Source organism: Panulirus ornatus, chromosome 12 (genome assembly GCF_036320965.1).
Source record: "Panulirus ornatus isolate Po-2019 chromosome 12, ASM3632096v1, whole genome shotgun sequence".
Taxonomy (NCBI): domain Eukaryota; kingdom Metazoa; phylum Arthropoda; class Malacostraca; order Decapoda; family Palinuridae; genus Panulirus; species Panulirus ornatus.
The window spans coordinates 14888063-14897819 of record NC_092235.1 but is presented as its reverse complement, the minus strand read 5'-3'; the positions used below and the strand labels follow the sequence as shown (position 1 = coordinate 14897819).

General features: G+C 41.9%; 1 protein-coding gene across 1 annotated transcript in view; it reads right to left on the bottom strand.

Moving 5' to 3' along the window:
- Positions 1-284: 284 nt before the first annotated feature.
- The window catches only part of LOC139751792 (isoamyl acetate-hydrolyzing esterase 1 homolog), an 81032-nt gene continuing 71559 nt past the window's right edge, over positions 285-9757 (bottom strand). Inside the window, exon 5 of the mRNA XM_071667329.1 lies at positions 285-1539. Within this exon, the coding sequence (XP_071523430.1) occupies positions 1342-1539 (198 nt within the window). The 3' untranslated portion in view covers positions 285-1341. The remainder of the gene's footprint in view (positions 1540-9757) is intronic.

The following is a 9757-nucleotide window of genomic DNA, read 5'->3' as shown; positions in this document are numbered from 1 at the left end:
AACCTGCTGCCTTGCCGGCTTTCATCTTCCGCAAAGCTTTTACTACCTCTTCTCTGTTTACCAAATCATTTTCCCTAACCCTTTCACTTTGCATACCACCTCTACCAAAACACCCTATATCTGCCACTCTACCATCAAACACATTCAACAAACCTTCAAAATACTCACTCCATCTCCTTCTCACATCACCACTACTTGTTATCACCTCCCCATTAGCCCCCTTCACTGAAGTTCCCATTTGCTCCCTTGTCTTATGCACTTTATTTACCTACTTCCAAAACATCTTTTTATTCTTCCTAAAATTTAATGATACTATCTCACCCCAACTGTCATTTGCCCTCTTTTTCACCTCTTGCACCTTTCTCTTGACCTCCTGCCTCTTTCTTTTATACATCTCCCACTCATTTGCATTTTTTTCCTGCAAAAATCATCCAAATGCCTCTCTCGTCTCTTTCACTAATAATCTTACTTCTACATCCCACCACTCACTACCCTTTCTAATCTGCCCCCCTCCCACGCTTCTCATGCCACAAGCATCTTTTGCGCAAGCCATCACTGCTTCCCCAAATACATCCCATTCCTCCCCCACTCCCCTTACCTCCCTTGTTCTCACCTTTTTCCATTCTGTACTCAGTCCCTCCTGGTACTTCCTCACACAAGTCTTCCCAAGCTCACTTACTCTCACCACTCTCTTCACCCCAATATTCTCTCTTCTTTTCTGAAAACCTCTACAAATCTTCACCTTCGCCTCCACAAGATAATGATCAGACATCCCTCCAGTTGCACCTCTCAGCACATTAACATCCAAAAGTCTCTCTTTCGTGCGCCTATCAATTAACACGTAATTCAATAATGCTCTCTGGCCATTTCTCCTACTTACATACTTTTCTTTTCTTTCTTTCAAACTATTCGCCATTTCCCGCATTAGCGAGGTAGCGTTAAGAACAGAGGACTGGGCCTTTGAGGGAACACCCTCACCTGGCCCAATTCTCTGTTCCTTCTTTTGAAAAAAAAAAAAAAAAAAAAAAAAAAAAAAACGAGAGGGGAGGATTTCCAGCCCCCCGCTCCCATACGTATACTTATGTATATCTCTCTTTTTAAATCAGGTATTCCCAATCACCAGTCCTTTTTCAGCACATAAATCTACAAGCTCTTCACCATTTCCATTTACAACACTGAACACCCCATGTATACCAATTATTCCCTCAACTGCCACATTACTCACCTTTGCATTCAAATTACCCATCACTATAACCCGGTGACTATTCTCATGTAAAACAACTACTCTGTCAACATTTTGAACCTTACTTAGAATCTTTTCAAAGGAAAAATCAAAGGGTCTTAATTCTTATTACACCATTCAACAAATGAGCTACTGGGATCATTATTATCAATTTCATCCCAAGGAGGAAACAGCTGTTGTGAGGGAACGCGTTCTTTCAGATGCTTTTCCAGTACAGGAACTAACAGTGCAGCCAACAACTCCGATCCTCTACGGGATAAGTGAAGTCCATCACACAAGAGGCCTTGCCAATTGTCCTGTAAAAAGAAATAAATTTTAAAAAACTAGCTCCTATAACATAATGTTCATTTTTTTATACAAATATATAGATTAGATGAAAGAAAATGTCGAAACACCATCATTGAAAACATTGAAAACATTGCCGTTAGGTGTTATATAATTGATAGGTTGCTTTCTGGTGGATATATTGTATAAATACATGGTGTTTTGACAAGAAAATAGTGAAATTGGAAAAAATGTAGCTTGGACATTGAAGCTTATTGATACAGTGGTTAAATTGATGAGAACTACTACTGACTTTTGTGTAAATAAATTAAACATTTCCTTTTTCCATAGCCAGAGGTTGAACCATTATGTAACATTCATTTTTTTCTTTTCATTGCAAGCTAGAAGTTTCAGTTTTCTAAATTGTTTCTTACATTTTTCATATGTATATGTATATATAGTCTGTTGGGGATGAGAGAGCTTGGGAAGTGAGTCAGTTGTTGTTCGCTGATGACACAGCGCTGGTGGCTGATTCATGTGAGAAACTGCAGAAGCTGGTGACTGAGTTTGGTAAAGTGTGTGGAAGAAGAAAGTTAAGAGTAAATGTGAATAAGAGCAAGGTTATTAGGTACAGTAGGGTTGAGGGTCAAGTCAATTGGGAGGTGAGTTTGAATGGAGAAAAACTGGAGGAAGTGAAGTGTTTTAGATATCTGGGAGTGGATCTGGCAGCGGATGGAACCATGGAAGCGGAAGTGGATCATAGGGTGGGGGAGGGGGCGAAAATTCTGGGGGCCTTGAAGAATGTGTGGAAGTCGAGAACATTATCTCGGAAAGCAAAAATGGGTATGTTTGAAGGAATAGTGGTTCCAACAATGTTGTATGGTTGCGAGGCGTGGGCTATGGATAGAGTTGTGCGCAGGAGGATGGATGTGCTGGAAATGAGATGTTTGAGGACAATGTGTGGTGTGAGGTGGTTTGAAAAAAAAAAAAAAAATATATGTATGTGTGTGTGTGTGTATATATGCGTGTGTGTGTGTATGTGTGTGTATGTGTATATATTTATTTTTTTTTTTATTATACTTTGTCGCTGTCTCCCGCGTTTGCGAGGTAGCGCAAGGAAACAGACGAAAGAAATGGCCCCCCCCCCATACACATGTATATACATACGTCCACACACGCAAATATACATACCTACACAGCTTTCCATGGTTTACCCCAGACGCTTCACATGCCCCGATTCAATCCACTGACAGCACGTCAACCCCGGTATACCACATCGCTCCAATTCACTCTATTCCTTGCCCTCCTTTCACCCTCCTGCATGTTCAGGCCCCGATCACACAAAATCTTTTTCACTCCATCTTTCCACCTCCAATTTGGTCTCCCTCTTCTCCTCGTTCCCTCCACCTCCGACACATATATCCTCTTGGTCAATCTTTCCTCACTCATTCTCTCCATGTGCCCAAACCACTTCAAAACACCCTCTTCTGCTCTCTCAACCACGCTCTTTTTATTTCCACACATCTCTCTTACCCTTACGTTACTCACTCGATCAAACCACCTCACACCACACATTGTCCTCAAACATCTCATTTCCAGCACATCCATCCTCCTGCGCACAACTCTATCCATAGCCCACGCCTCACAACCATACAACATTCTTGGAACCACTATTCCTTCAAACATACCCATTTTTGCTTTCCGAGATAATGTTCTCGACTTCCACACATTCTTCAAGGCCCCCAGAATTTTCGCCCCCTCCCCCACCCTATGATCCACTTCCGCTTCCATGGTTCCATCCGCTGCCAGATCCACTCCCAGATATCTAAAACACTTCACTTCCTCCAGTTTTTCTCCATTCAAACTCACCTCCCAATTGACTTGACCCTCAACCCTACTGTACCTAATAACCTTGCTCTTATTCACATTTACACATTTATATGTGTATATATATATATGTATATTATCCCTGGGGATAGGGGTGAAAGAATACTTCCCACGCATTCCTCGCGTGTCGTAGAAAGCGACTAGAGGGGATGGGAGCGGGGGGCCAGAAATCCTCCCCTCCTTGTATTTTTTTAACTTTCTAAAATGGGAAACAGAAGAAGGAGTCATGCGGGGAGTGCTCATACTCCTCGAAGGCTCAGATTGGGGTGCCTAAATGTGTGTGGATGTAACCAAGATGTGAAAAAAGGAGAGATAGGTGGTATGTTTGAGGAAAGGAACCTGGATGTTTTGGCTCTGAGTGAAACGAAGCTCAAGGGTGAAGGGGAAGAGTGGTTTGGGAATGTCTTGGGAGTAAAGTCAAGGGTTAGTGAGAGGACAAGAGCAAGGGAAGGAGTAGCAGTACTCCTGAAACAGGAGTTGTGGGAGTACGTGATAGAATGTAAAAAAAGTAAATTCTCGATTAATATGGGTAAAACTGAAAGTTGATGGAGAGAGATGGGTGATTATTGGTGCATATGCACCTGGGCATGAGAAGAAAGATCATGAGAGGCAAGTGTTTTGGGAGCAGCTGAATGAGTGTGTTAGTGGTTTTGATGCACGAGACCGGGTTATAGTGATGGGTGATTTGAATGCAAAGGTGAGTAATGTGGCAGTTGAGGGAATAATTGGTATACATGGGGTGTTCAGTGTTGTAAATGGAAATGGTGAAGAGCTTGTAGATTTATGTGCTGAAAAAGGACTGATGATTGGGAATACCTGGTTTAAAAAGCGAGATATACATAAGTATACTTATGTAAGTGAGAACAATGGAAGTAAGGGGAGTGGGGGAGGAATGGGATGTATTTAGGGAATCAGTGATGGATTGCGCAAAAGATGCTTGTGGCATGAGAAGCGTGGGAGGTGGGTTGATTAGAAAGGGTAGTGAGTGGTGGGATGAAGAAGTAAGAGTATTAGTGAAAGAGAAGAGAGAGGCATTTGGACGATTTTTGCAGGGAAAAAATGCAGTTGAGTGGGAGACGTATAAAAGAAAGAGACAGGAGGTCAAGAGAAAGGTGCAAGAGGTGAAAAAAATGGGCAAATGAGAGTTGGGGTGAGAGAGTATCATTAAATTTTAGGGAGAATAAAAAGATGTTCTGGAAGGAGGTAAATAAAGTGCATAAGACAAGGGAGCAAATGGGAACTTCAGTGAAGGGCGCAAATGGGGAGGTGATAACAAGTAGTGGTGATGTGAGAAGGAGATGGAGTGAGTATTTTGAAGGTTTGTTGAATGTGTTTGATGATAGAGTGGCAGATATAGGGTGTTTTGGTCGAGGTGGTGTGCAAAGTGAGAGGGTTAGGGAAAATGATTTGGTAAACAGAGAAGAGGTAGTAAAAGCTTTGCGGAAGATGAAAGCCGGCAAGGCAGCAGGTTTGGATGGTATTGCAGTGGAATTTATTAAAAAAGGGGGTGACTGTATTGTTGACTGGTTGGTAAGGTTATTTAATGTATGTATGACTCACGGTGAGGTGCCTGAGGATTGGCGGAATGCGTGCATAGTGCCATTGTACAAAGGCAAAGGGGATAAGAGTGAGTCCTCAAATTACAGAGGTATAAGTTTGTTGAGTATTCCTGGTAAATTATATGGGAGGGTATTGATTGAGAGGGTGAAGGCATGTACAGAGCATCAGATTGGGGAAGAGCAGTGTGGTTTCAGAAGTGGTAGAGGATGTGTGGATCTGGTGTTTGCTTTGAAGATTGTATGTGAGTAATACTTAGAAAAGCAAATGGATTTGTATGTAGCATTTATGGATCTGGAGAAGGCATATGATAGAGTTGATAGAGATGCTCTGTGGAAGGTATTAAGAATATATGGTGGGAGGCAAGTTGTTAGAAGCAGTGAAAAGTTTTTATCGAGGATGTAAGGCATGTGTACGTGTAGGAAGAGAGGAAAGTGACTGGTTCTCAGTGAATGTAGGTTTGCGGCAGGGGTGTGTGATGTCTCCATGGTTGTTTAATTTGTTTATGGATGGGGTTGTTAGGGAGGTGAATGCAAGAGTTTTGGAAAGAGGGGCAAGTATGAAGTCTGTTGGGGATGAGAGAGCTTGGGAAGTGAGTCAGTTGTTGTTTGCTGATGATACAGCGCTGGTGGCTGATTCATGTGAGAAACTGCAGAAGCTGGTGACTGAGTTTGGTAAAGTGTGTGAAAGAAGAAAGTTAAGAGTAAATGTGAATAAGAGCAAGGTTATTAGGTACAGTAGGGTTGAGGGTCAAGTCAATTGGGAGGTGAGTTTGAATGGAGAAAAACTGGAGGAAGTGAAGTGTTTTAGATATCTGGGAGTGGATCTGGCAGCGGATGGAACCATGGAAGCGGAAGTGGATCATAGGGTGGGGGAGGGGGCGAAAATTCTGGGAGCCTTGAAGAATGTGTGGAAGTCGAGAACATTATCTCGGAAAGCAAAAATGGGTATGTTTGAAGGAATAGTGGTTCCAACAATGTTGTATGGTTGCGAGGCGTGGGCTATGGATAGAGTTGTGCGCAGGAGGATGGATGTGCTGGAAATGAGATGTTTGAGGACAATGTGTGGTGTGAGGTGGTTTGATCGAGTAAGTAACGTAAGGGTAAGAGAGATGTGTGGAAATAAAAAGAGCGTGGTTGAGAGAGCAGAAGAGGGTGTTTTGAAATGGTTTGGGCACATGGAGAGAATGAGTGAGGAAAGATTGACCAAGAGGATATATGTGTCGGAGGTGGAGGGAACGAGGAGAAGAGGGAGACCAAATTGGAGGTGGAAAGATGGAGTGAAAAAGATTTTGTGTGATCGGGGCCTGAACATGCAGGAGGGTGAAAGGAGGGCAAGGAATAGAGTGAATTGGAGCGATGTGGTATACCGGGGTTGACGTGCTGTCAGTGGATTGAATAGGGGCATGTGAAGCGTCTGGGGTAAACCATGGAAAGCTGTGTAGGTATGTATATTTTGCGTGTGTGGACGTATGTATATACATGTGTATGGGGGTGGGTTGGGCCATTTCTTTCGTCTGTTTCCTTGCGCTACCTCGCAAACGCGGGAGACAGCGACAAAGCAAAAAAAAAAAAAAAAAAAAAAAAAATATAGCTTAAGTCAAAAGCACAGATTTCATGTCACTAAATTTCATAGAGAATTTTACTGACACATATCTTCTTAAAAATAAGCAAATTAGAACATCTACATATCCTCTATGTACAGTTTTTCTCTTACAAAATAAGGTCAGTTATCAAAGACAGTTACTGTTTGCAGATGTCACAGCACAGATTTGAGCAAGAAACTGCACAAGTTGGTTTCTGAGTCTGGGAGAGTGTTTTAAAAGAAATTTAAGAGTAAAGGTAAATAAAAGCAAGGTTGTTAGGATTGGCAGACGAAAGAGGCAGTTCAACTGAAGCATAAGTTTGAATAGAGGGAACTTGGAGGAAAGGGGGAGTGCTAAAGACCTGGGAGTGGATATGGCAGCTAATGGAACCAAAGAAGTTGAAGTGAGCCACAGAGCGGATAGGGGGGCAGATTACCGGCACACTGAGGGCAAAGACAGGTATGTTTGATGGTGTAGCAGTCTAAGCAGTAGTACTGAGAGGCATAGTCCCAAGATGATAAAGTACAGAAGAGGATGAATATGTAGGAAATTATATGTATGAGGATAATACAGCATATCCTTTCGTAATGTCACCCTGTTCAACATTGTTTCAATTTTACATCAACCTAAATTTACTTAGCAAAAGATCGGAGTATTTAACATTCCCACTGCTATGTTCACTGAGCACTGTGATTACTGACACTTGATCCATGTCCAGCACTGGGTCAAGCATCAGTCTTGAAAGAGTTTTGGTTAAAAACTTTTTAGAAAATCACTGCAGAATACAATAAACATTTTTCATGTATTTTTGTTCTACATAATTCTCTTTATCATGTTCTTAACTAATGTATGAATTAATTTCTGAAAAACAGGTGAAAATGATAGAATTCTCCCATTATTTTTCATTCAAAATATTCAAATTATAATTGGTGAATCATACTGTAAATTGCATTTTTCATATATCTTTTCTGAACAGCTCTCTTCAGTTTGTTCCTAACTAACTCGATTACTGATAATTCACATATTTCATAAAAACAGTCAAAATGGGAGTACAAGTGGAGCTGCTATATGGATCATGAATACCTGGGATCCCAAAGGGTAACAATGCCTTCTGCCAATCCTCAGGTACCTCTCTATGAACCACTCATTTGCTGAAAACCTTTTAACAAACCAATCATCCCCTTTCTCAAGAAATTCAACTGCTATACCATCCACTTAAGCCATTTTGCCATAGTTCATCTAACACAATGCTTCCACCACCTTTTCTCTTTTCATGAAACCACTTTCTATGATCCTCATTTTGCATACATCCCTGACCCAACACCCTATTATCTGCCACCCTAAAATCAAACACAGTCAATAACAAAAATACATACACCATCTCTTCCTCACCTCATCTCTGTTTATTCCCAGTTCTCCATTTGCCCCCTTCACTGATGTTCCCATTTTTTTCTCTTTTTTTTCCCACATGAGTAACTCTTTCCAAATAATTTTATGAATCTCCCTGAAAACTGGTGATAATCGCTCATCCCAAAAGTTCTTTGCCCTCTTTTTCTTCTGCACCTTCTTCATGACCTGCTGCTTTTTCTTATGCATCTCCCCTCCCTCACATTCCTTCCTGCAAGTAATGCCCATACAGCTCTCATCTCTATTTCCCTTGCAATCTAATTTTATTATCCAACTACACACTACCCTTTTTCATCAGCCCACATACACACCCTTCTCTCACACATGCCAGCAATGCTTCCTTAAATATCTACCATTCCTCAATCATTTCCCCAGTCTTATTTACAATAACCTTTTGCCATGCTATGCTCAATCTCTCCTGGCATGTCTTCACCCAAACCTTTTTTCCATGCCCATTTGCTTTCATCACCCTCTTTTCACCTTCATCATTTCCTCTTTTCCAAAACCCTCTACAAATCTGATCCCTCACCTCTACTAAGTAATGATCAAGCAATCCCACCAGCTCCCCCTCTAAGCACATTCACATCCAAGAGAGTCTCTCTTAATAAGTAATGAGTGCCACCTATTAATCAGTACACTCTGCCTTCCATCTTTCCAACTCAACATATATTTACGTAAGTCCCTCTTTGCAAACCAGTTATTCCAAACTACCAGTCCTTTTTCGGCACATAACTCCACAAGCTGTTCAATATTTCCATTCAAATCACTGAGTAGCCCATGCCCCCAAATTACACCCTCAACTGCCAAATTACTTGCTTCTGCATTCAAATCACCCACCACTAATATCTGATCTCTCACATCAAAACTACAGACACACTAATTCAGCTCCTCCCAAAACCAATGGTCTCTCCTTCTTACCTTTCTTGTGGTAAAGTGCATAAGCACCAGTAATCACCCACCCCTTGTAATATACTTTCACCTTTACTCCTGTCAGTCTGGAGCTCACTTCTTACACTCATTCACACATTCCCAAAACTCCTGCTTCAGCAATGGTCTACCCCTTCCTTTGCTCTCAATCTTGCCCTCACACTAACACCTTACTTCACTTCTAAGACATTCCCACACCATTCTTCTCCCAGACCCTTTGAGCTTTGTTTTACTCAAAGCATCCAGGTTCCTTTACTCAAACATTATACCTATCACTCTTCTCCCCTCATCCTGGTTACATCTAAACACTTGCTTGAGCCTGCAAGGTGGTGAGCACTCCTTGCTTAGGGGGTGGGTTTTCAGCCCCCCTCACTCCTGCCCCACCTTCTGCAGCATGAAGAAAACATGTGGGAAGTACTTTTTCTCCCTAACCCTTGGATATATATATATCTCCATATCCATGCCCCACAGACCTTTCCACGGTTTACACCAGAAGCTTCACATGCCCTGGTTCAGTCCACTGACAGCACATCAACCCCGGCATACCACATCATTCCAATTCACTCCATTTCTTGCATGCCTTTCATCCTCCTGTATGTTCAGGCCCCAGTTGCTCAAAATCCTTCCCCCTCTAATTTGGTCTCCCACTTCTCCTCATTCCCTCCACCTTTGACACATATATCCTCTTTGTCAATCTTTCCTCACTCATTCTCTCCATATGTCCAAACCATTTCAACACACCCTCTTCTGCTCTCTCAACCACACTGTTTTTATTAACACACATTTCTCTTACCCTATCATTATTGCTCGATCAATTCACCTCACACCACTTACTGTCCTCAAACATTTCGTTTCTGACACATCCACCCTCCTCGCAACTATATAAC